This window comes from Microtus oregoni, unplaced genomic scaffold (genome assembly GCF_018167655.1).
Source record: "Microtus oregoni isolate MIOR12 unplaced genomic scaffold, Mior012 000098F_ref0000018, whole genome shotgun sequence".
Lineage (NCBI taxonomy): Eukaryota > Metazoa > Chordata > Mammalia > Rodentia > Cricetidae > Microtus > Microtus oregoni.
The window spans coordinates 1,905,503-1,933,288 of record NW_024544711.1 but is presented as its reverse complement, the minus strand read 5'-3'; the positions used below and the strand labels follow the sequence as shown (position 1 = coordinate 1,933,288).

The 27,786-nt window shown below is 40.0% G+C and overlaps 1 protein-coding gene and 1 non-coding gene across 5 annotated transcripts in view; both read right to left on the bottom strand.

The window, feature by feature from the left end:
• LOC121442943 (matrin-3) overlaps window positions 1–27,150 on the bottom strand; it is a 38,416-nt gene extending 11,266 nt beyond the window's left edge. Inside the window, exons 1-9 of one of the 4 annotated variants that reach the window (XM_041644588.1) lie at window positions 27,095–27,150; window positions 26,319–26,353; window positions 24,288–24,348; window positions 23,564–23,626; window positions 8,187–9,274; window positions 3,465–3,526; window positions 2,596–2,637; window positions 1,982–2,094; window positions 1,344–1,396 (exon numbers count right to left, since the gene is read on the bottom strand). In XM_041644588.1, the coding sequence (XP_041500522.1) occupies window positions 1,344–1,396; window positions 1,982–2,094; window positions 2,596–2,637; window positions 3,465–3,526; window positions 8,187–9,098 (1,182 nt within the window). In that variant the 5' untranslated portion in view covers window positions 9,099–9,274; window positions 23,564–23,626; window positions 24,288–24,348; window positions 26,319–26,353; window positions 27,095–27,150. Of the gene's footprint in view, window positions 1–1,343; window positions 1,397–1,981; window positions 2,095–2,595; window positions 2,638–3,464; window positions 3,527–8,186; window positions 9,275–17,551; window positions 17,570–17,851; window positions 17,991–23,563; window positions 23,627–24,287; window positions 24,349–26,318; window positions 26,354–27,094 lie in introns of those variants that run through there. The other 3 variants (XM_041644585.1, XM_041644586.1, XM_041644587.1) reach the window with 3 other exon arrangements.
• Window positions 23,749–23,942, bottom strand: LOC121443047. Its single transcript, XR_005973622.1, has one exon. It is a non-coding gene; the product is annotated as a small nucleolar RNA SNORA74 (small nucleolar RNA).
• Window positions 27,151–27,786: the final 636 nt, after the last annotated feature.

Sequence of the window (27,786 nt, the reverse complement as noted above, 5' to 3'; positions counted from 1 at the left end):
AAAACCAAAAAAAAAAAAAAAAAAAAAAAAAAAGAAAAGAAAATGTTTATTCTATGACCAACCAGAAAAGATTACTTAATAACTTTTAGCATCTAGAAAATGTAAAGTACACAGCATATTAAATGTTACCAGAATAAATTCACTCATTCTGTTTTTTTAAAATATTTATTATGTATACAATATTCTGTGTGTGTATCTGCAGGCCAGAAGAGGGCACCAGACTTCATTACAGATGGTTGTGAGGCACCATGTTGTTGCCTGGAAGTGAACTCAGGACCTTTGGAAGAGCAGGCAATGTTCTTAACCACTGAGCCATCTCTCCAGCCCTCATTCTGTTTTTTAAAACAGTATCTCATTATGTAGCTAAAACTCTACATCAGCCTGCCCCTGCTTCCTTTGATGGAATTAAAGACATTAGTCACCATGCCTCGACTAGAATAAACCTTCAAAAAATAAAAATAAAATAAAATGGTGGTTTGTAGGGATAAGTCCAGCCCCTTAGGGGGTCTGTAAGTCTATTTCCCCATTAAAGCTGTATATATTTTTACAATCTGTCTGCATTCATTATGCTGTTACATTTTTTTACGGTCAAGTTTCAAAGACAGCCTCTCTACATATTCTTGTTACATTTTAATAAATTAAACGTATATGTGTGGGCATTTTCATGCTATGGTATTAGTGTGGAGGTCAGAAAACAACCTTTATCCCCCCTTCTACCATGTGGGTCCTGATAGTCAAATTCAGTGTTGCTGCTGTTGAGCCATCTTTCCAACCCAGATTCTTTCAGTGAAAACTATGAACACAACCGGATACCAAAGTTACTAAGGTAAATCTTTTGACTGTTACCAGTCACGTAAAACCATAACTGTGTAAAGAAATCTCTTTTCTTTTCTTCTTTCTTTCTTTCTTTCTTTCTTCCTTTCTTTCTTTCTATTATTTTTTTAAAGATTGGGTCTCACTATGCTGCTCCTGTCTGGCCTCAAACTCAAAGAGATCTAGATCTCTCTGCCTGTCTCTTTAATGTAGGAATTAAGCAAATGTCATTACATCCAGAAAGCATAATAGTTTTCAAATTAAAATACTCATCCTGTTATAAAGACTGTGATTAAGACTGTATCAATAAGCAGTCGGCATGGTAGTGAATGTCTTTCATCCCAGCACTCGGAGGCAATTGCAGCTGAATTTCTGAACATGAGGTCAGCCTGGTCTACACAGCCTAGTGCTACAACAGAGAAACCCTGCCTTGAAACCCTCCCGCCCCCAAAAGATTCAATTAGTAAGCATTTAAATGGAGTCACATTCCCAACAGCAATTATGATAAAAGCAACAGCTGTAATACAGACCACTCTGCCTTTTTGCATGTGTCTTGGTCCTTGTAGGTTCCCATTACCAGCACCTGTGCAGAAGAAAAAAAAAAATTAAAAGATTCACAAAAAATATACTTCCTTATAAAGCAAGATGGCTTTTTTTGTTTCCTTTTTTTGAGACAGGGTTTCTCTCTAGATTTGGAGTCTGTCCTGGAACTCACTCTGTAGATCAGGCTGGCCTCAAACTCAGAGATCCATTTGTCTATCCCTCCCGAGTGCTAGGATTATAAGGCATGTGGCACTACTGTCAGGCAAAGCAAGGTAGTTTAATTTAAAAAAATAAATAAATAAAAAAAGGACATCTTTCAAATACAAATGGGAAGACATTATGACTGCCTTTTCTTTTAAAAAATTAATTTAACTTTACTTTATGTGCATTGGTGTGAAGGTGTCAGATCCCCTGGAACTGGAGTTACAGACTCCAGTTGTATGTTGCCATGTGGGTTCTGGGAATTGAATCCTGAATCTCTGGAAGAGCAGCCAGTGTTCCTAATCACTGAGCCATCTCTCTAACTCTGTGACTATCTTTCTAAGCTGTTACTGTAAAAGATTCTTTTAGTAACATCTAAGACTACCATTTACACTAAAAGGCAATATAAATTTCATATAATCACCCAGATTTCCTCTTGGCCCAACTGCTGGTCCTCCAAGATGAAATGAAGGAGGTGGAGGTCCCAGAATTCCTGGTGCTGGGTTTGTAGACTGTTGCAGCATGAATGGATCGCCCCTTGTAATAAGAACAAAATACACGAAGCACAAAATAAACAAAGAATCATCAGATATAAAATTATTAAATTACCTCTATGTAACTATGACTATTTTAGCTTAAGTAGTACACACACACACATATGGCAAGTAGTGGGAAATGTGGTAACAGTGAAAAAAGAAGTATTACTATATTGTTTTCTAAAAATTCCTTACACTGGTACTTTAAATAAATTATCAAATTCTTATTTGGCAAAAAACCACAGAAAAAAAAAATATATATATATGTATTTTTTTGGTTTTTCGAGACAGGGTTTCTCTGTAGCTTTGGAGCCTGTCCTGGAACTAGCTCTTGTAGACCAGGCTGGTCTTGAACTCACAGAGATCCGCCTGCCTCTGCCTCCCAAGTGCTGGGATTAAAGGCGTGCGCCACCACCGCCGGCTCACAGAATATATTTTTATGAAACATAAAAAGTTAAACTTGGATTCCTTACACTGGAATAGCTAAAATTTTTTAACTTACATTGTATGTCCAGTATCATTGTCAGGATTCCATTCTGGGTAGCTTTAAAAAGATCAGAAAATTAATTTTAAAATAAAAAGGTTCTTTTCACAAAGTAGTCTCCTTAAGCCTCTAAAACAGAGATGATTCATTAGTAAATCTGAGAATCTACATTTCAAAAGCAAGTAACATTTCAAAAGGAACTTCAGACACCAAATGATTTGTATTAAGACTGCAATACTTGTAAACTTAAGTGATGCATGTTGAAATGTTCCTTGTTAAATTGCAAGTAGGGAAAGTGCTACAGAAAGAATTAGGAAGGTTTTTACACACACGCACCAAGTTTCTTACCCCAAGGAAGGTATCAGAGCAGAGTTAGGCTGTGGCACTACAAAGGACAGCCTCAAAGGAGTTAGGTATGTATAGATAGTATCTGCTATAATAGGTGGTTTATTTGAATTTCATTTCAATTTAGCAGCCTACATTCAGAGCGAAAGCTAATGTCATTTCCATGAGGAAATGAACTTGGCTTCTAGCAATTTTTAATTATCCCTCTATATTTTTTGTTTTATAGCTCATATTAACTGTTATTAAAGTGCTATCATATATTTTGATTACAAACTGCTATTTTTTCATTAATTCTACTAAAACGATTTCTTATTAACAGGCCAACGTGTATTTATCCTATAAATTAAAAAAAAAAAATCAAGAAACAAAGTATCATTATATCTATTATTAAGATAGTTAGTCTAAAATTAAATATCAACCAGACATTATCAATTATGTGACAGTAACAATATGTGTATAAGGAAAGGATGAACTTCCCCAAACCAATAACGGATGTTTCTGATTCACGGTAAGGATGCTTTATACATATTTCAAATTCCTACATTTCAAGAAGAAGCTGGCATCGACGACTGTGACTTGCTCCATTGATATGTTGACTCCACTCCTGCAGCAAAGTAAATTAGCAGAATTAACAAAAATTAAAAGCTAAAATATTTTCATGAACCATTAATGTGTATGCAGTGTCAAGTTGTTCAACATTTATTAAGTGACAGTGGTTTAAGCTAAAACCACTTCTGAGTTCTTGAAGCTCGATCCTGCCCTCAAATACTCTATGCACATTCTTGGAAAAACTGGATTAATTTGGTCAACATAATTGAGACCTGACAGTGGAAATATGAAGATAGTGCGGATCAAGAAGAACAATGTAACTGCTGTGGACCATACTCAAGTATCCACTATTTTTGGAATTGATTATTTTGTAATACTCTGTATAACAAAATAGCCACATACCTAGATTTCTAGAAAATGTGTGTGAATAATTTAAAGTAGAATCTTTAATTTCACCTTGACTTTTAGGCAAATTCCAAACATACTATACTTTCTACTATAGCCAAAATGAAACAAAACAACAAAAAAGCACTGTCAAAAAAGGCCAACATGATTAAATGGAAATGGTTTATCTAAGAAATTTTCCCCATTTGTCAAAAATTTAAGTTCCCACATTTACATAAAACAGAATCAAATTTAAGGAGTGCCTTTTTCCAAATTTTAAGGAGGGAAACAATGTAGTCCATCAGTATTTCCTTTTTTGTGATTTAGTTTAATATAAGCCATTAACTAAATTGATATGATTCAAATTAATTTTCCTTTTGCTAAGAAAGATGTTTGGTTAATTTTTTATCCAATGTAAGAGTTAGGAAAGGTGGGTTTTGCTGCCAAAATGCCCTGGTTTATTTCCTAAAATACAATATAACTAGATATGACTCCTAAGTCTAAATTAATCAAATTCATTGCAACAAAATTCCCCTATTGTGGTGAAAAACAAATGAAATAATAAAGGCAAACTATCTGAACACTGCCAAGCATATGAAGTTATCTATACTGCATTATCTCAGAAATTCACATTGTTTTACAAGTAGTGTTGATTTTTTACAAGTTTCCACAAATCGAGACAATTTCTAAACTAGCACTGTTCTTGAAAGTTCTAAATAGAATATAAACATGGTCAGGCAATGCATTTTTCTCAAACAAGGGGATTAGAGAGCCTCAGCTAAATGAAAATATAACTTCAAATTACACAAGGAGTTTTACAAAGGCTCAAAATGGCATTTTATAAACTGGACCTAATTTTGACTTCTATTACAACAGTCTATAGATAGATTGTGCTCTAGAAAGTTAATCAAAACAATGTTAAAGAACTGAAAGGGAACATATCCAAACAAAATAGTAATTAGAATGAGGTGCTATCAACTACTATTCTTAGTATTTTGAAAACTAGATTGTCTTTCAAAAGTAATAGCTAATAGGAACTTGAGAGATTTCCATAACGGTTATACAATCAGACAGTTGGGCTAAAGTTTCTACTTGCAACACAATAGACCGTTCTGGAAGCCATTTTAAAAATGGCTATAAGCAAGAGGCACCATAGGTAAGTTCACAAATTCAGAAAAGGGACTAAACGAATCCATCAACCTAAAAGAGTTTCAGAACAACTTCAGATAAAAGTATCTATCCTTAAGAAGCAGTGTTTTAGGAAAAGAATGAATGTTATCCTATAAGCATGTTTCTGAATTATAGGAGATGGAAAGGGCACAGAGTTGAAAAGAAATTACATCCAATCCCCCATGTCCTATAAGTTTCAAGTTTATGGTAAAAATGTAGCTGGTCTTTCAAGCACTACGAAGAAGGCCAAGATCAGAAAATTAGTTATGTATCTCCCAACCCATCCATTATTAATCAGCTCCACTGTACTTGATGTCTGGTTTAGAATAAGGACTAAGAATCCAACGATTAAAAACAACACAAAAAACCTTCTGGATTCTATTCTGACATAATTCCTACATGAGATAAAGAATAGGGATTCACTTTTTGAATTTACAAGTTTAGTGGGGGGGACCCTACACTCACACTTAATGTCTTTCAGGTTTTACATAATAATAGTAAGCTTTATAATAATCATTCTGGAAGTATTTTCAAAGTGACAGAATAGAATTAATTAAAAGACTTAAGTAATACTAAAAGAAAAAAAATAGAAATTCAAGTAATAAGACAAAAAGGTTGCAGTGGGCAATTTTCTTTAAGTCAAAGAACTTGAAGTTTGAAATTGTATAGATATGCTACTTGATGTTCTAAGGTGACCTAGAAAAAACTCAAAGGAAGACTATTACTTAAAAATCATCTAAAAAATATAAAATAAGGGCACTCCATCATGACAAGTTACACCATGCTTTTCACTTGAATTTTGTATAATGTAGGCCATTTAACATTACCATTAAGTGAAAACTACAGATTTTCCAAGTTATGCAGTGATACCAGAGAGCAGGATACTTATTTTTTTCATTGTCTATGTCCACCACAGGAATTTCTTAAAAAGTAACATCTGCATCTGTTAACAGTTCATTGCTGAAGTAAATTGCTTTTTTAATGAAGCAGATACAGAGAAAACATCAGCTAAGTTGAGGCAACTATAAAAGAGAAAATCCAAGTGATTAATTTTGTTCCAATTGGTCTAACCTACAAACACAAATTTTATAAAACCCAATGGCTAAGCAAAAGTCCTCTAAAATAATTGTTAAATATACCCAAAATTTTGAATTTGCAAACTAGAACCCAAGCAGTTTTATAAGCTAAAAATACTCCTTAATTCAAAGTGTCATCAAGTATTCCAAACTGCTCTTTTGTTACTTTAGATTCATTTAAATTATTAGCCTTTTTTTGCGAACTAGAAAGTAGTAAAATTTGGAGGAAAAAAAATCTTATACAAAATAGAAACTTTTTTAATCTGACAAACCCTTTTATGGTTCCTTTCTTCCAACAGCAAAGATTTGCAGTTCTTTAAGATAACTTTCACTTGATCCCTGTAACTATTTTCCTTGGAATTTGGAGATCTTTTCTGAGAACATATAATTTCTGCTATATTTCTTGGAAAAGAGATTAAGAAGTAACATAGAAAAAGCTGGAGTCAATCAATTTTAATGGACCTTTTTTTCATTGCTTTAATTTACATCAGACTAAATCTTGAAGTTTAAAAAGAATAAAAACCAAAATAAATTCCATGGCATAGCTAACAAATCTGGGAAAAATAAAAATATCTAACAAAACAAGATTTGTTGATTCTTTCTAGCTCCAGGTTTTATTTCTTTGTTGAGACTGAGTCTCACTATGTAGACCTGGCTGGCCTGGAACTCAATGTGTACATCATGCTGGCCCAGAACTCAGAGATCCACCTGCCACCTCCCAGTGCTGGGATTACAGGCATGAGCCACCAACGCTCGGCGGATCTGTTTCTTAAATAAAAAAAAATCTACAAACCTAAATTTGGCTTTTATTTTAACTTATTTTATATGAAATAAAAGATTAAAAGATAAAAAAATGTTGAGATCTAGTCATTGAAAAGGGAACAATACATAAAAATAGGGTCTAGTAGATTAAAAAAAAAACACTAAAAAATGAAGTTAAAAGAATGTGATATGAAAAGAAAATGTCCCAGATCTTACTGTAAAGAAAAACCCTGTAACAGTGACCATAAAAATCAATCTCATGGTAGCACTCATTCCAGCTAGATAGGTTACTACAAAGGACATCGGGAAAAATGGATGTTGACAGATTACAGATCAAGCTAGCGGGGGTGCTGCACCATTGACTTTATGTCAACTGCAATATATACTGAAAAACAGAATTTCAAAAACTCCAGTGAGAATGAGTAACACTGAAAAAGCTGAAAGAGAAGGACAATATTTAAAAGGGCATTTTGAAAAGGCTTCCATTTTGCCAGATGTGATACTTAAAGGAGAATTAGGCTTGTTTTTTTTTTTCCTCCCACAAATGACTATTCCAGAAGTACAATAAGCCTAAGTCAGAAAAAGAATTTTCTTACAAGGAACACAGAGCAGGATAATGTAGTCAACGATTTATCAAAGTCTCTAAAGGGACAGATGCAATAAATATGGGATAATAAAAAGTGAGCTTTGAAGTATGTTTAAGGAAGTTGTGGAAACAGAGAAAAAAAATGATGCAAAATTTCAGTCATAGTATGAGAGTTTGTGTTAAGGGAAATTAAAAAAGGAAGAATGAACTAATCTAAAATATGAAACATACTGAAACACACACCAGGGCTCTACATTAACTTTCCCTGTAGCCACAGATAAGGAAAAAAGAGAATTGTACAAGAATATATCTTTGACTACATACAAATCAGCAATCAAGACAGATGGAAAGCTGAAATCTAGCATCCTAAATGGCAAAGCACATTGACTTCAGGAAAAAAATGCTTAAAACATTCAACAAAGCAGACCAGGGGGAAAAAAGCCTGCTTAAATATGATTAAGAAGAACATACTGATGCCAAAAAAAACAACAAGATAATCCCAATGGATGACAGCTTTGTGGCCAGAAGCATTCTAGGTAGATTATTTTATTAATGTAAAGCCCTGGTTTATACTGCTCAAAAACAATTACCTTCCAAATAAAGTGTTCTCAAAAGCATAACAATTCTTGATCAACTCAATGTCATCAGACTACAGAATTAGAGTAAAAGATATAGGTAAATACAGAATAGGCACTACAATGTAAAAGAAATTAGAAGCATCTGTTGCTTTAACTCACCTTATTAGAATGAACTGGCAAATCACATATAGAGCACAGATGGGGATAACCCTTCGGTAAGAGTCCATGGAAGTCTTCAATATTGCTACTTGGAGGAGCGCCCCTCTTTTTCTCAAAGAGAGATCTCTCTTGTAAGGGGCCAGGACCACGTCCCATTCTCTCATACTCACTGTCAAATTTATGATAGTTATGCGAGGTCTCACCAAAAAAAGAATCATCCCTACACCTTTCTCCATCTCTTAATCTGTCATCTTCATAATCCATTCTGTCATAATAACCAGATTCTTGAGAACGACTTCCATGGTCATAATCAAGCACTGGGTTGAGACTAGGACCACGATCATCAAAACTATCTCTTCTAAAGTGCCTTTTTTCTTCCCAATCATCCCTAGGTACTCTGTAGGGTGGCTCCCGTGTAGCAGATCTGCCATCTCTACCATAACTCAATGTAGGGCCTTCTTCAGTTCTCCTCCTTTTAAGCTGTAGAAGGATTTGGGGCAAGTTCTCAGGAGTAATCTTGTCCTCTGGATAACGACTCAGTTCATCTAAGTCTCTAGCAGACAGACCAAAGCTGGCCAAAATATTACTGGCCTGGTCTGCATCTCCACGGTGTTGAGAAGACAAAGGGAGTGGACCTCTACTTCCAATGTTAAATATAGACTGCAAATTATGGGAAGAAGTACTAGCAGAAGACAGTGCGCTATGAGCTCCTTGTTGATTCAATGAAGAACTCATTCCAAGATTCATTAAACTAGCAAGGCGTGCAGTACCCTGGTTCATCCTTCCAAGAGATGCTGGCATACTTAAAGACTGGGTAGCAGCAGCAAGAAGGCCTATTCCTGCTGCAGACAGGTCACGCCCATGACCCTGTGAGTCCCTACCGAGAGATGACTGCTGGAATGACTTGGACATTGTAGAACTATCTCTTGTCTATTTTATAGATAAAAAAAAATTGTTTTTAAAAGACGGCCAAAAAGAAAGCTCAAACTAGAAAGCTAGGTTAACTTTGCTTCAAAAATGGTAACGCCAAGAAAAAGGATCAATAAGGACTGTAGAATCTTCTTCAAGCTGAGAACCAGCAGACAACTCTGTAGAAAAATAAGCAGTTTTAGTCATAAATCCCTTTAAAGTAGATGCCGTTTTTTAAGAAAAAAAAACTTACGCATCATGTTGATTAAAAAAAAACCACTTAAGATCTCAAACTTACAAGGAATTCATACATATCTTAAACAGATTCAGATGTATGCAGAGCCTGCATATAGATATTTAAAAAGTAGCTTTTCATGCTGAAATTTAACAAAGGGAATTTCATATTGGGCTTAAAAACATTTAAACTCAAGGCCTAGATGTTTGTGCATCAAAATTTCATTGAAAACAGATGGGTATCTTCCTTTTAGAAGAATAAAAACATACTCTATAGTATGATGCTTAAGTTCTAGAAGACTAAAAAAATCAAAATAAAAAAAAAAAGGTCAGCAAGTCAAAGATGAACCAGTTGTATTCTGCTTTAGAAAATGAGAATATCACTTTCAGAAAGAACCAAGTAAAATCACAAGTAAATGAAGCTTAGGGTGTCAAGTATCTGACGTAAGATCTAAGATCAAGTAACAGTTGAGACCTTCGTGCAGCAAAATTAACTCGAGGTGAAGACAGATGTGAAGATAAATAATTTCCTACAATTTTAAGGATTTCTGCCCAAATTTAAGCCACACAACTAACTGCCTTCTTACTGACCATGCCAGGCAGTGCTTATTTGATACCTACTCTTATAAGGTAAGAACAGTTTTGGTCAGTATAGAAACAGACCTACCAAGAAAAAACCCAGGTTCAGGAAATACAGCTGATTTAAAGAAGGGAAAACACCCCCAAGTTAGCACCTATTACTGTTCATTTAATTTTCAGGGCTATAACATCTCTAGAGTTCAAAGCACATAAATGAAATCAAAGACCTTGTTAACAGATTTCTGCAAACTCTTCACAAGAATAGCCCAATAGCTTGAAAACTTTTAATTCTGATTATAATCCTTCAAGATGTGTTTCTGGATGAAATTTTTATTAAATCATTAACACTGCATCTCAAAAACTGTTATAAGAGTGTGCAAAGTATTAACACGATTCCCATTAAGCATTAGTTAAAAGACGTTAATACAACCAATGTTTTCTGTAAGACAATTTTATAATCACAATCACATACAAGATAAATCTGATCAATTTGTCACAGACTTCTACTATGATGCATTGCTTCTTCAGTTTTGTGTGTTTGAATAGTCATACACCTAAGCATTGTAGTTCACTAAATTTTATTACACTAAACCCCAGAAAATACCCAACAATTAAAAGTCAATTATAGGATCAATTCCATCAATAGTAGATTAAAGCAAAGATATACTGGACGAACACAGTGGTAGAGAAAGAATAAAAAAAAAGTTACAGGCAAGGAAGATTTGAACTAGATTAAAAAAAATAGATGCAATAAAGACACAAATGCTATCAGTGGTAGCTGGAATTACAGATGTTTTTGTACACCAAGAAAGATGAATTTAAGACACCAAGGAAACTAGTTCTAGACAAGATCCACTTACATAATCTCCTTTAAGTTTTAAGGTAAGATTAATGAAGAGAAGAGTTAGTGGGCAGTGGATGAAAGGATTTTTCTTTTTTTTTAAATAAAAATAGTATCTTTAAAATGCCATACACAACAGGCTGAAATACTAAGCATGTTGGTATTAATCTGATATAAATGAGTCATTTAAAAACAGTTAATATTTATCACAGCTTTGACATTTACCTTACAGTCAAAGCCTTTTATTATTCAAAAGTCTGTCTTTTGAAAAAACTATTCCTATTCCAGAGAATAGTACTTTATTGTGCATAAAAGTTTAAATTATCATATTTTAAGGAAATAATCATTAAGTTACAGTGACATCAAGTATATTTTTTGTACTTTACATAAAAACAGTGGATCTGGAAAACTAAGTTAAGGTAAAAGATAATTTAAAAGACAAAACAGAAAATGGATGTTAGAAAAATTCAGAAAAGGGAGGACACACAATATAAATCAATCCTATGAGAAGGTGCATTCCACAAGAACCATTTTACAATTTCATCTTAAGATGCAGCTACACACAACACTGAAGTCTTATTACTGCAAAAAAGAATTAAGTTGGACTTTTTTTTATGAGTATAAAAAAACCTCACTTTCCCCACAGAACATACAATACTGTTATCACATGAGCCACCATCACTAACCATTCTGGCCTGCCAGTGACCTCGCTGTTAGGGCTGGGCTGAGAGCCCTCACCAGGCAGCGCTGGCCCCTGGCCACCACTACAGAGGGCCAGACAGAGACAGAGTTCTCTGAGACCCAGAGGGTCAGTATCTTCTAGAACAGAAGGTAGTTTGTTTTCTTTAACAATGTCCGTTAACCAACAAAAACCAAAAAAAATTTGCCACATCCCAGGTGCCCACCCTGGGCCAGTAGTAGTGCTCATAAATATAATCTCAGTACTTTGGAAGTCGAAGCACTCACTACTGTGAGTTTGAGGTTACATAATCCACACATAAATTCTAAGACATTTTGGAACCTCGCTTCAGAAAAATCAAACATGAAAGCATTGCTTAGAAAATATTAAAACAATGCCACTAGAATTTTTAGTCAACTGAAGCTAAGATATAAATCATTTTTAAAGGGCTCATTCATATGGGACCTGTTGCTCATTAGTAAAGTTAGTGAAATACTGAAGTACTTCATTACTAAACATTTATTAAAAATTTAAGGGCTGGAGGCCATACAGATGGTTCAATGGGTAAAGGTCCTTGCCCACAAGGACCAGTGACACAAGTTTGACCACACAGAGTTGTTTCTTGTGGCATGTGGCCTACCAAATAATAAGTAAACAACATTTACATTTTATGGGGTTGAAAGCTCAAGATGTTCCCCAATAAGTAGAGTCCTTAAAGCCCTGGGCTCAACCCTCAGCACTGGAACAGTGGCACATGATTGTGATCCTAGCGTAAGGTCCACTGTCCCAGCTTGGCTTCAAACTCAAGATGCTCCTACTTCCACTTCCAGAGCACTGGCAGATTGGAGGCAGTAAGATTATGAGTACAAGAGCATTTGCAGCTACAAAGAGTTTGAGGATGCCTGGGTTCTCTTCAGAGAACTAATCTGAGAATGCAACATCAAAATATAATTTACCCATAAATTCTAAATGTCCATTCATGAATGCACAATCTTCCACTCTTAAAACACAATGCATCCCCAACCACAAAAACTAGGAAAACAAAAAAGCTTACCAACATGACCTATAATTTAAATTTAGGTAGGTGGGAAGGGGAATGAATAGGTCAGTGGAACACTTGCCTGGCTAAATTCTTGAGAGAGGTCTTGAGTTCAACTGCTAGCACCACACACATAGAAATAAACAAATGCAATTTACAACAATACAAAAATCAATTTAAAATTTATTTTATACTTGGGAGAGAGAGTTAGGAGAATCCTAGTTTACAAAGTGGGTTTTGGGCTACCTAGCGAGACCTGGTCTCAAAACAAACAAACAAAAAAAACCTAATTTATTTTATATGTGTGGGTCAGGACAGTCTGCAGGAGTCAGTATTCTTCTGCTATGTGGGTCTTAGGGATTAAGTTCAGGATGTCAAGCTCAGCTGAAAGCATCTTAGCCCAACAATAAAAAAATTAACTAATTTACTAAAATATATCTTTACACATAAAACAGCCTCTGATTTAATTATCAACAGAACTTCCCTCCCTGAGTAGTAAATATCATCATCATATTATTATTATTTTTGAAACAAGAGTTTCTCTGTGTTACTAAAAGATCTGGTTGTCCTGGAACTTGCTCTGTAGACCAGTTAGCCTCGAGCTCTCCTGAGTCTGCCTCCCAAGTGATGGGACTCAGGACACACCACCACCGCCCAGCTTAAATATTTTAAAAAGTTAGAAGAATATTAAATCTAGATAGACAGCAGTCAGTAAAATGTTTGCCTTGTAAATACAACAACCTGATATTGATTCCCAGAACTAGAATTTAAAAAAAGGGTATACTGGTAGGAGTTTATAATCCCTGTACCAGGAAGGCAGAGACAAGAAGAGATCTTTGGGGGCTTCCTTGGCCAACTATTGTACTGTAATTGGTGACACTTCAGGCCAAATGAGATCTAGTCTCAAATAAAATGAATGGCATTCCTGATGATACCTGGTGTTGCCCTATACATCTCCTCACACTAAAAAAGAAAAAAAAAAAGAAAAAAAAGACAACTAAAATATTCCAAGAAAAACACTGCTAATAGGTATCTATTACTGCCACATCTTGACATGCTCTCAATTATATAAAATAATCACTTCTTAAAAACAACAAGTTTTAATTTGGAGACTGGGATGTAGGTCACCGTTGGGTAAGATCTTAATGTGTAAGATCTTGGGATCAATCCTTAGAATCACAAAAATAATTTTTAAAAATCTGTCAATGCCTTTAATCCCAGCACTCGGGAGGCAGAAACAGGTGGATCTCAGTAAGTTGGAGGCCAGCGTGGTCTACAAAGCAAGTTCCAGGACAGATAAGACAGAGAAACCCTGTCTTGAAAAACCAAAATAAGTAAAAAATAAAAATCATTTATTAAACCTTCCAGAAGGCTTTACTAAAAGTTACCAGCATAGGGCTAGAGATGATTTAATGAGTGAAACTGTTGTGCAAGCCTGAGGACGAGTCAAAGGCACAGCATGAGCACCTGTAATCCAGACACTCCACCTACAGACAGAAGAATCTCAGAAGACAGAAGACCTGGAGTACAAAGTGGGAGGGAGTACGATTCTGCCTCAACCATGGTAGAGGGTTCATACATGTGAGCCTGCATTTGTTACTGCATACACAAACAATAAGAAGATACGTAGCAAGACCCTGTTTCTAAAAACAAACCAGACCAGATTCACTGTTATTGTCTAACATAATCACACTTAAAACATACACAGCTGAGTACCTTAAGAGGATTTGTTGGGGGGAGGCTGGTGGGTAGGAAGAGGGTCATTCTATACATTCCACATGGCCTTAATGACTTCAAAACAAAACAATCCTGTAAACTCTAAAGTCTGAAATCTTCCCCAGGCCATTTTAATTTGAAAAGTTATGTATAAAAATCCCTTAAAGACAACACATCTAAAATTTCCTCAATTGTAGTTTCTTTCTGTTCTACTTTTAGATATCTATAGTTTAAACACAAAGTTTTTTAATTAAGGATTTCAGAGCAGCTGGGTGTGATGTTGCATGCCTTTAATCCCAGTGCTGGGCAGGTGGCAACAGCAGTAGGATCTCTGATTGAGATTGAGGTCAGCCTGATCTACACAATGAGACCCAGTTACAAAAATAAAAAACAAAAAGAAATTTTAGAATGAAGAGAACATATTCTGTATAGATATACTAAGAACATCTAACAAATCATTATCTGATATTTGATAACACAAGTACTAGTTTTTTTGTTATTTCTGTTCCAGACTTTGTTTAAAGCTGGTCTACTTCTACCTTAATTCTTCTTAAAAATGAGATCCTAAACACCATGAGAATCTGATCTGATAAGGACTTCTACTATTTATACCCACACACCCATTTTTCCTCATTACAAAAGCAAATGGAGGCAGCACTTTGGAGGCTGAGGCAGGAAAATGGAAAACTGGAGGCCAGTCTGAGTTATTGTGTCAAAACCATGATCCAACAAAAAAACAAACAGTAAATGCTAACTTCTTAAAGGAATTTTAGAAAATCACCAAGCAGGAAATATAAACTGACCTAGGATCAAACTTCAGAGAAAACTTTTTTTGGATATATATTTTTCTATATATTTAACAAATCAAAGTTGACATCCGCAATACTGACTTTCCATGTAATAATGTATAGCATAATTATTTCTAAATATTACCCTCCTCTTAAAATATTATTTGAAAGTAGTAGTAGTATAGATTTCCATTTCCACAATAAAACATCCCTCTCCCAAACTGAAGTTTTCAACTTTTATTGTCTACCAACAAGCCTGGAGCCTCTGTGCATTAAGAATGCCAAGTAAAAGTGACATCACTCAACTCCATCAATTAAAATTCCACACTTAAAAAAAAAAACTGCCTTTAATATTTATCATATACAATTTGACTATTAGGCTGGGCGATGGTGGTGCACACCTTTAACCCCAGCACTCGAGAGGCAGAGGCAGGCGGATCTCTGTGAGTTCGAGACCAGCCTGGTCTACAGAGCTAGTTCCAGGACAGGCTCCAAAGCCACAGAGAAACCCAGTCTCGAAAAACCAAAAAAAAAAAAAAAAAAAAAATTGACTATTAGGATAAATTTAAGTGCAACCTTTCCATCTTAGAACTATTTATCAAGGACCATGCTAGTGCATTGTCACTATAAAATTGAAACTTAATACTCAGGCAGGGGCATGGCGGTGACCGCCTTTAACTATAGTATTCAGGAGGCAGAGGCAGGTGGATCTCTTCTGAGTTCGAAGCATAATGAGTTTCAAAAAAAAAAAACCCAAAACACTATCTTCAAAGAAAGACAAAAAACAAAACCAACCCAAGAAGATTTAATACTCTCTTCTACCACAGCACTTAAGTAAACCATGATATTTCTAAAATGTAAGACATTATCGCTGCATTCCCGCTTTTAAAAATGTATCACTTCATTTTATTATTTCTTGGTCTAAAAGCATCAGGTAAAAAGTTAAATACTTCCAAATCAATTCATGTTTAAAACGCTATATAAAAGTTGTATATAATTGATGAGGAAGTAAGAGAAAGCTACTTCTATGGGTAGGAATCATAAACTAAGTACTTGTGAAATGGCAAAAATGTAAACTTAAAAAACCTCAATGCAAAACACGCTGGGTAAATGTATCTTTTTCAAGGATTATATAACCAACCAGAAGAATCTTTTAGTAATACTTCGGTGACATTTAAGTGCAAAGGCAACCTTGGGGGTTTCTGCAATAAAATACTTCCCCCTCCTTCGAGATTCCTAAAATACTAATGTTCATAAGTTATGAAGCTAACTGGGCGTGGTGGCACAGGCCTGTAGGTAATTCAGCTCTAGGGATGCTGAGACAGGAGGATATGGAGTTCCTTCAGCGACCTCAAAAAGAAATTTATACAATGCGTAGGGTAACTTGACTGTCAGTAAAATAATGCTGTTTTGAGACAATCCTGATGTTACCACGACTGGCCCCGAAGTCATGGCAATTCTTCGTCCACCTTAGTCTCGAGTGCCGCTATTACAAGTATGCGTCATTACGCCCAACAATTAGCTTTTAAAGAGCTTTTCAACACCCATGAAAAACCGCCCGCGATGTAATTTTTTTGCCGGCATAGTCAAATCTAAATTTACCTGGGCGAAGCGTGTTGTACCGACTGACAACTTAGCCCATTTAAATACGCAACACGCAGCATCAACACAAAAATCCCATGATTACTTCCTATGAAATCAGCGACACATAATTTCAGAGCTCCAGAAAGACTAGAAATTTCAGAATCACCACCGTTCTCGAAACGTCTAGATGAGTAACTGTAACCTATCCAACAGAGAAATATTCCACAGAAGGGGCTAATCCTTTAGACAGAGTCACCTAACAGGGAAAGCGCCGAAGGGGCAAACACCTACGGTAAGAGGAAAACACAAAAGCGTGGCACAGCACTAGCAGAAGAGACTGAAGGCTACACCACGGCCCTCCGAACCCTTTGTCTGAAAACCGGAAGGTCTCCCAACACACCAGCCTGTCCAGAGGAGCCCGGACTGTTTTGATAGAGAAAGGAAATGTGAGGTGACTGACTGACGAAACGAACATTCTACCGAGGAGCATGCAGAAAGCTCTACCCAGGAGGCAATACAAAAGCCAAACGTTAACGTTTCATTTTCGGCCATTTTTACGCAACTGGGGGGGGGGGGGGGATGGGGAGGAATTGTTCCAGATGTCGGGCTAAAATCGCGCGCGGGCGAGGGACGCTGGAGTCTTGGGAATGGAGCAAAACGGAGCGAGGGGTGAGGGACGGTAAGGCCACTGACGCCAGGGAAAGCAACGTCGGTCAAAACACGCAAGCTTTTCACGGCCTACGGAATCCTCCATTTTGGGTCCATTTTCAGGGGAAAACGGCAAACGCACCGTGCGGGACTCGCGCGCCCACGGACTTCCCGGGGTTGACTACCCTCCCTCCTCGGACGGCGGGCCCCAGCGGACGGCCTCCGCTCCCTCGGGTTCCGAACGCTCCTCCCTCCTCCCAGCGCCGGCGGCCCGCGTGTAACGGGCTCGTCCCGCCCCCGCCCCCTAAGCCAGGCGCGCAGGACGCTCGGCGGAGAGGCGAATCGAACCTCCGGACCCCGACTCTCCCGCCGCACCCCCGGGCCGTCGGCTGCCTGCGCGTCCTCCTGCCGAACGGCTCACCTCCACCGCCCGGGGAGGCAGGCTGCGCCGCCACCGCAATCCTAACATGGCGGCCGCCGCTCAGGCGGCTCACATACGCAGCGCCGACGGAGACCGCACGGGGAGCGGGAGCGAGCGGGAACGGCGCGCTGCCAGCTCCCGACAGGCACGGCCGCGGCGGCAGCCCCGCTCGGAGGACGCGGACAGCCCCGGCCACCCACCCGGACTCTTACCCGCTTCACGCCTACCTTAGGGGAAGGGAGAGGGAAAAGGAGAGATACCTCTCTCAGCGAGCGGGACGCGGAGGCTCCCACAATCCCCCGCAGCAACGGCGCTGGCAGGAGGTGGCGACGAAATGAGAGCTCACTCTCGCGAGAGCGCCCGTTCCCACCCCCGTTCCAGTTCGGCACGCGCTAGCCCCACCCCCGGCGCGGGGCGGGTCCCGGACGCACGCGGCCGGCGTTGTTCTCTGTAGCGGTCGCCTCCCTGCTCCCTTGAAGGCGGGAAAAGCGGCACGAGCGCGTCCACAGGTTCGCACACCTCCCTGAAAAATGCTGGGCGCCTCAACACCTCAGTGATGCTGCACAACACTCCAAAAAACGGAGCAGTAGGTGGGCGATCTATACTCTCCGATTAGCCCGGTGAGGAACCGTGCTAGAGGGAACTATATTTTAGTTGTTTAGCCAGAAACTCCTGTGACATAGAATTAATTAGCGGTGGATAGGGCAGTTCGAGAATTAAGATGCCAACACACCATCTTAAAAAAAAAAGGCTGAATTTTTCTGCTGTGACGAAAGGTCTCTGCAGAGGCCATAAACGGTTTGAGGACTCCCTGGAACCGGCAATAGACCCGCCTCTGACAGTTCTCTGCTGCAAAAAGTCCTGGGACCCGAGATGCTTCTGCTTTGAGATTAGGGAACCCTTCAGGCTGCAACCCTCATAGAACTCAAAATTTGGAAGGTAGAAAGATTTAATTATTGGGGAGTGTGAGGCCAGCCTGGTCTACAGAGCTAGTTCCAGGACAGGCTCCAAAGCAGAGAAACCGTCTCGAAAAACAAAAAAGTTCTGGATGCTTCCTGAGGTAATGCTATTCACACATAACCAGTTCATTTTGACAGGTAAAAAAGCCAACTCTCAGCATTTTACCTCAATTTATTGTTTTATTTCATCAGTGCTTCTATCAATTAGGCCTTAGAGAAACGGTCAGCTGTGGTAAAACAATCTTTGTCCTCATGGAGCTTTAAGTATATGCAGATAGAAACCAAAATGTGCATCAATTTAGCTAGATAAAATAGATAATAATCTGAGGAATGAGAAAGCTAATGATCTGGTGTTAAAGTGTTAAGGCAAGTGAAGAGACTGATCTCAGGTATTAGAAGCAGGGGTAAAAACACAGTGCTTTTGTAGGTAAAATTACAGAGAAGACCGAGGAGGTAGTAAAGAGCTATTCTCCTGGGCTGGAGAGATGGCTCAGAGGTTAAGAGCATTGACTGCTCTTCCAGAGGTCCTGAGTTCAATTCTCAGCAACCACATGGTGACTCACAACCACCTGTACTGAGATATGGCACCCTCCTCTGGCGTACCGGCATACATTGAGGCAGAATGTTGTATACATAATAAATAATTTAAAAAAAAAAAGCTATTCTCCTTGGGTTGCATATGCAATAAGATATGTATTCAAGAAAGGCTATAGAAGAATTAGCAGGCACAAATCCTGGTTATTAACACATTACACACGAATCCACAATAGATGCCTCACAGCATGGCATTCTACAAAAATAGTGAACAAAAGTGGAGGAATACTTGGAAAATAAGTTAATCACAATGATCAACAGGAAGACAAAAAAATTAAGATTGATAGATGAATGTATGGAAGGGACACAGGACCCAGCCTATGAAGAATGTGTAGCAAGAAATCAGAGCTGAAGTAATTTATTTTACTTGCTATTTTAAGTAGCTTATATTAAATACAATCATTAGGAGATTATCTTAGTTACTAATAGAAATGCCTCCGAAGACATTAGGGAGTCATTTCTGTGCATCAATGAAAGCAAGACCCAATAGAAATAAGATCTTCATGTCCAATCTCAAATCACAACACACCTAACCAACGCTTACACACTCTACCGGCATCTCAGCTGTATACAAGTGAAACACTTTTTAATTGAGTAGTTCATTGAAGCTCTGCAGTGAAATGGAAGACAAACTACAGGTGTGAAGAGACATCACAAAGACAGACTTGTGAGCCTGTATTCATCAAGTATGTGATAGTAGTTTGGGGGTACAAAGATGGGAAACTGGAGAACTGTCCTCTGAAACCTGGCCTGGGAGCGGGAAGAGAAGGCTCAGGATCTGGGCTAGCAAAAGGACCTTTTTAATAGGAAAAGGCTATATCTATGAAGGACAAAATATATTATAATATTAGGTTCGCTAATGCCTGCAACCCCAATTGAGCCAAGTTTGAGAGCAGACTGCCTCCGCCTCCTCAGTGCTAGGAGTAAAGGCATGCGCCACTGCTTTTTTAATGTTTGAGGCAAACATTTTTGACAAGTTCTCGGGCTGAAGATGTAGCACAGCTGGCAGGCCCTGGGCTCCATCCTCAACACAATTTGAGAAGTCCTCGCACACCTGTAAGGCAGGAGGATCAGGAGGCTCAGTCACTAGATACCAAGGTAGAGAATTTTGTCTGGAAACCATGTCACAAAACAAGTCATAATAACTTTACACCCAACTGTCAATCTTTACAATCTACCATGAATTTATTCACAAACAGTAAATAGTAAGGGTCTTCCCTCCCATGGAGTTTTCATCTAGTAATTTTGTCCACTGTTCAACATATGATCCTGGGTTCAGTCCCCAACAATGGAAAAAACTGGCAAGAGCTGATCTTATTTAATAACAGAAAAAAGCAGCTTAGGTGGCTAGAGATGGCTTGGCAGTTAAAAGTGTATGGTGTTCTTACAGAGAGCCAAGGTCAAGTTCCCAGACACCCACAAGAGGTTCAGAATGCTCTAGGGGAACACACCCATGGGAAGTTTAAGTTTACAGTATTTAATATCCTTGCCCAGAAACCTATCCCTGAGGAAGAACCATGAGTGTGTAGATGTTACTTCTACACAATGAACTGCTTTCCCTTTCAGGATAACTCAACAGTAGGGTGGCACATTGAGAAACACGAGTTAGTAAATTGATTCACTGTAGGAGTCTCTACACAGCAGTAGGCAAAAAATCTCAAGAATTCACCAGCTCAGAGAAATGGTTTTCCTAAGAGTTCAGCACAGCTCCATTAGCAGGAGCACAATTCTCAAGAGTCATTTCCACCCTTCTCAAGTCTCTAATTAGTTGCTCTTACCCTGTTCTTTTCCTTTGTGTAAATTCCTAGGCACTGGAGAGGTCTTTTTGCATCCCTTTGGGACCTGCAGAACTTATCCCATTGGGTTTTTTCTAACTATAATTTAAGACCTGGCCCAAAATTTCAAGAAAAACCCTGTCACCTGTTTAAACCCAGTAAGTGACAAAGTAATAACAGCCACCATCAATGGCAGCACTAGTTGCCTACCTTTTTTTTGACTTTTGAGACAGGGTTCCTCTGTCCTCAAAGTCCGAGGTCTATTTGTTTCTGCCTCCAGAGCATTAGGATTCAAGGTGTGCACCACCACCAGCTCTGCCTACTTATTTCAAACATGTTCCTTTAATTTATGCAGACCCAGGACCTGTTGCCCTTGCTTCAGACCAGGGTTCACTTCCCAGCACCCGGGTGGCTCACATCCATCTTAACTCCAGTTCTAGGGGACCTGCTAGCTCGACTTCATGCCATCAGGCACGCAGAGGACACACAAATATACACACATGAAATTTTAATATTTATTTCTACATGAATGGGTGTTTTGCCTGCTTATATGCCTGTGCACCACATGCATAGTGTCCTGGGACTGGAGTTGAAGGTTGTGAACCACTGTGTGTGGATGCTGGGTATTAAGCCTGGGTCCTCTGGAAGACTGAGTTATCCCTCCAACCCCTAAAAAAAAAGTAATTTAAAGCCTCCTGCCAAGCCTCACAACTTGAGTTGGATTTCCAGAACCCACATGAGTGTTTTCGTCCTCTTACCTCCACTAGTGAGTAGCACCATGTCTCCATATGCTCACAAAACTGCAGGTACAAAAATCCCTGCAGGGCCGGGCGATGGTGGTGCACGCCTTTAATCCCAGCACTCGGGAGGCAGAGGCAGGTGGATCTCTGTGAGTTCGAGACCAGCCTGGTCTATAGAGCTGGTTCCAGGACAGGCTCCAAAACCACAGAGAAACCCTGTCTCGAAAAAGCAAAAAAAAAAAAAAAAATTAAAAAACAAAACAAAACAAAAATCCCTGCAGGGGGCTGGAGAGATGGCTCAGTGGTTAAGAGCACTGCCTGCTCTTCCAAAGGTCCTAAGTTCAATTCCCAGCAACCACATGGTGGCTCACAACCACCTTAATGAGGTCTGCAGGCATACACACAAACTGAATATTGTATACATAAGTAAATAAATATTTAAAAAAAAATCCCTGCAGGAGAGGCATGGTAGTACATGCCAGTAATCAGACTGCTTGCAAGGTACAGGAACTTACTGTTACATAGTAACATAGTTAAGGTTTGGTTACACAAGACTGTCTTTCAAAGAGTGCTCTAAACCAGATGTGGCACCTGCCACCCCATAACTTGGGATGGGTGTGGGAGTGCTCACCTACCATTCCAGCACTTCAGGGATGGAGATATTAGGCCAAACTCTCACAGGAACTATCTGTCTCAAAATAGTCTTGGGCCTGACAGATTCAGTGGTTTATCTTGCTGGTCCCCTAGAATACCTGGTTCTGAGCCAGTCATCCCAGGGGATCCACATACCTTTGCTTAAAATATCTTTAAGTTCATTACAAATGGTGAGAACCACTAGAATAGAAGCCATATAAACCCAAGGATAACGAGGATGATCTTTTTCTTCTAGATAATAGTCACTTTATTCTTTCAGATAAGAAACACAGACAAGTTTGGCATGTGATTGATGACTCTAGCACTCAGGAGGCTGATCCAGTTGGATCACCTACTTGAGGTTAGCCTGGGTTAGACTATCTTAAAAATGTGTGAAGATACATTTTGATACTGTAACTAATGCTGTTCCATCCCAAGGCCTGAACTTCAAAGGTCAGAAATGTTACTAAATCTATTCTGCTACCTCTTTGTCAGTAGCCCCTGGGAATTTTTTTAAAGCTTTCAAACATTTGGGAATTTTTACCCTGAAAGTTTCAATGAAATTCCAATCTCAGTGTTCATCAGTAAAAGCTTTATTGGAATATAGCGCATTCATTTGCTAATACATCGTCTGCTTTTCACACACAGTTGCAAAAAACACATTATTAACAATATTTCCTATCTGGAGTGTTATAGGAACTTAAAAGACCTTTGCTTTTCAAAACCAGTGTCCCCAAAGCATTTGAAATGTTCTGAGCTGTCATAAGATGGTTACTATTCAAACAGATCCCTAGAACAAAGTAGTGAGCCATGTCCAGTAGTACATGGTCGTCATCTAGTACCTCAAGATGTTATAGCTGGGGGTCTGGAGAGGTGGCTCAGAGGTTAAGAGCACTGACTGTTCTTCCAGAGGTCCTGAGTTCAATTCCCAGCAACCACATGGTGGCTCACAGCCATCTGTAATGAGATCTGGTGCCCTCTTCTGGCCAGCAAGCATACGGACAGACAGAACACTGCACATATAATAAATAAATCTTAAAAAAAGAAAAAGAAATTATAGCTGGGGATGCAGCTCAGCTGCCCTGGTGTGGATTCCATCACTGCCCCATCCCCAAACTGTAGCTGGACTTTGCAAGCATCCCCCAAAGTATCACAGCTCTTAATCCTCTAAGGCAAATTTAACTTCCCCTGCCCGTGAGTACTTTAATTAGGATTTCGACATTACAGGGACCACATACATTACTCAAAACACGGTGTTGTCAGAACCCTGAAGTCCTGATGGAGGCAGTCTTCTCATTTTCCTAGAATCCAGGAAAAGGTAACATGCTGTCAGTAAGGTGCCAGATTTAGTGCAAAGGAGGCAAAGCGGCCTCCCTACACAGCTGTATTCCATTCAGTCCCATTCCTTTTAGCATGGAAAACAATTGTTTGCACCTAGACTAGGACCAACTCCACAAGGAGTCATTCCACTCTCAGGGATGCAAAACACTGCCTGAAGGTAGCCGGCACCACACCAATACAGTGCAGAGCCAACCCTCAATAAAACAGCGCTTATTCTTCCAACAGTGTAACACAGCCACAGGCACCACACAGCCTGGACAGCTGACAACTGCTGGATCACTCCAGAAAAATCTCCTTTCCCATCTCATGTACACTCTGACTGCAGGTAGCAGACATGAACAACAGACTTCACTTCCAGTCTTACAACAGTCTCCGCCATTTGGAGGGACTAAACTTAGACTGTTAGCAGTGAACAAGACACCCTACAGTTTGTCTTCTAGGACTCACAACATCCCTATAAATCATTCCTCAGTTGGAATGGCAGGCAAAGATCCTTCATACTGTCAAACAAAAACATCAAAATTCTGCAGTCAACTCCAAGAGTAAATCTGCTTCCCTTTGTTTCCTGACGCGTATCTATAGCGATGAGGCAGAGAAGGCAATGCTAGAATAGACACTTACCTGATAACCACACCTGCACTACTTCTCAGGGGGGCGAAGACCACCCTAATTCCAAGTCATCCTAAAGAAATCAAGCAAATAAGCTTAGAAATTCATAATAGTTAGGTATTAACATTGCCCTATATAATTATAAGTAACTAGTCAGTCCTTTCCCGGGACTGAGTATTTGAAGCAGAGAACTACCTATTACATGTTATCCTTTGCCCTTCCACTGAAAATAAATGTAATTTGTGTCCTGTTGTCCCGCTAACTCCTCTGAAGCCGCCTGCTCCTCACTAGTCCTAAAACCATTCCCAGAAATCTGTTCCCAGTGTATACTTGAGTCCCTTTTAAGAGGTTAATTTATAAAACATTCTGGTGGCCTGCAGCCCACTTCCCTGATAGCTGGATCAAGATCAAAGGAAGGGATAGTTGGAGTTATCTGAGTTTAAGTTATTCTAAGATGTTAAAACTGGGATCAGTGTCAGGGGAGGAGTAAGAATTTGAGGGGCGGGAAGGCAAGAGTCCAGATACCAATGCAGAGGAATAGCTAATGCTAAGGCAAGCCTGCTTGAAGGACATTTCCTAGGCTAAGCCAGTACCGGTGCATAGGAATAACAAAGTAGTTATGGGCATGAACCCAAGGGCAGGGGAGATAGATGGGGTTTAGAGTGGATAGCATAGGGCAGTAACTTTCCTGTCAATATTGTGATCAGAGATAGTTTGTTTGGTTTGGTAGCCTATGGCATTAGATCAAGGAGCAAAGGGGTGGATGGGGGCAAGCATGATTAAGATGTGAGCAGCGTGGAGGCTACTGATGGGGTGTGTCAGAAGATCCACACAGGGGTGCTTGATGGACCAGGTAAAACCCCTGATTTTGGTCCCCTAAAACACCACTCAGGGTAACTTCTGGAAATCGATTAGGGCTGCCTGTTTGCAGAGCTAATTCCCAGCCATCCCTGAGTGTCTATTCAAATTCAAGGGTCTGGGTGCAGACCGGAAAGTGACATGCTGAGTCATGGAACTTCAGGTGATACCAAGTCTGGTAAGGACCCCTGTCCAAAAGAGAGAAAAGGGAGGGGCCTTGGCAGGATGCCAACCACTCAGGATGTTAGTTTTCACAGAAGCAGTAACTAGGTGGCCTCTATTGGATAATCATGATTCATTCTGAGTGATGGGCTTGCCTACAATTGCGGCATTCTTAGAGAACCAGCATCCTAATAATAAAACAGATCAAACAAAAGATCTGTTCACTTGCTGCTGTTTGACCTAAGCTTAGTTCCCAGAACCCCATGATTGATACTCATAACGTTTATTGAAAAACTAGAGCAGAATACTAACTTTTGTTGAGACTGGGCTTCTAGGTTGCCTAGATAACCTAAAGGGGATCCGGCATGCCACAATACCAGATTCAGCATTCCCGTCAGTGAGCTCATTCCATGGGGCACTTCTGAAGTCTCTTTTGAAAAAGGGATATTGTCTGGCATTGGTGACTCACACTTTAATCCCAGCACAGAGGCCTGTAAATCTGAGTTTGAGGCCAACCTGAGACACAAATGAGTTCCAGGATGCTGGCCAGAGTGTTACACAGAGAAACCCATCTAGAAAAATGAAGGGGGTACCACAGTCCAGCTCTTATTATTGTGGGGAGGGGGAGCTATGCACTTGTAGCGAGAGCACGTTCCAGTAACAACCTCCACTGTCTCAGGCTCTAAATCCGGATGTTTCTGTTTACACCCTCACTGGCTTGATTTCTTTTGTTCTGCTTCCATGTTGTGATTCGAGTAACCCATGTCAAACTTGCCAGACCAGAACCACTAGAGACCTGGCCTTTAGGTTTCTTCCTGCATAACTTGCTCTTTACCTTAGCGGGCAAGCAACTATGCTGACATCCTGGAATAGTTAACAACAGAGTTGGCATGAACCAGGCCCAGAACGCCAACCAGCTATTGGCTGCTGTTCTCCCAGCCGTGTAACACTTGCCTGGGTACAAGGAAACCTAGGCAGCTGCCTACAGCTGGGGCAAAGGAGAACTAGCGGAATCGTACTCACCAGGGCAGGCATCTCCTCAAATTGGCAGCTGGGCACTATGAAATCAAAACATCCCAGATTAAAGTCAGCCAGCAGTCAATGCCCGTGCAGTTAAAAATAAAAGAGAAAACAAAACTCTCTGCCCCCAAGCCCCCTTCACCTTGTGAAGGTTGAGCCAGACAGACACAACAGTAGACAAACAGCTTACCTTTGGGAGCTCTGTCCCTAACCACAATAACTAACTGCCTCAGAGTTCTCTAGTAGGATTACAGTAACTTAACTGAATGTAGTCATGGTACGAGGGGACTTGTGCTAAGAACCTCAATTTCTGACACTTTGCACACTATTATAACACATATAAGGCAAGTTATCCAAGCTCATGCCGTTCCCAAACCTCACGTCTAACCCACTCTAAGCAATTTAAAAGAATATTAGAAATAATATAGGCCTCATTGTTCAGGTCTAACTACCGTTTCAGGGCGTGGGCTGAAGCAGCTCTGGTTCCCCATGGACACGTGTTCCCCACAAACCGTTCACAGTCCCTGCCCGGAGCTCCAGAAATGCTAAACTCTGAACACATTCCAGGTGATTCCCCAGCTGCAAAGGGACCGCACCTCATTGGTGGCTACTCTTGGGGTTACGATTTCCCCTAATCCCTTCACGATGACCTCCAAGGCCGGAGGCACAAGGAAACAAGCCCCTGTCTCTTCCCGTGTCCAGGCAGAAGCCTTCTCACCCTCCGTCTCGCCTAGGTAGGTAAAATCTCCAGGACCTCTCCTCGTCGGGCCCTCACTCACCTACACGTGCTCGGAGCTCCGCAGGACACAGCAGCCTTGGCAGAGGCCAAGGAGGAAAGGGCTGCCTGGAGCCGGCGGGAGCCCCACCCCGGGGCGGTAGCAGGGCAGGGCGATCCCGCCCAAAAAAAGGCGGGGCTAAAAACACACCCGGCTGACGACGTAGGAGAGCGAAGTCCTATTAACACTGACCTGTCTTAGAGAATTGCTTAGTCTCTGAACAAAGGCTACATTTGCCTGGGTCTTTATGTATAGGAGCCCTAGGTTTGCAACTGCTAAAGACAGAGTCCCTCGTGTTCTACTGGGGCCAGGCTGACTGCCTACGGACACCTAGTGCTTGCAATAGCGGTTTCTCTTCCACGTGTGGCGCCCTTTGGTTGCTGCTGGTCTAGCCCATGCTTTTTGTGCCTCCAGTGCAGATCCTTCAGCATCTGATTTGTCGGTCGGTTAATGGTGCCCCTAGCCACACAGATCATCTCGGTGAGTCATGTTTTAAAACCTGCAGACCACACCCCTGATGTCCTTCAGTAAAATCCTCGAGTGGACAGATTTGGGCTGCTCCAGTGCAGTAAGCTAAAGGTCACATTCTTGATTTGAATAGACACCTCTCTGTTACCAGGATTTCTTTTGAATACTAATCCTTGTAGTTAAGGATTATGATTCTGGGGTCTGAACCCGATTTGTAACTCCTTCAA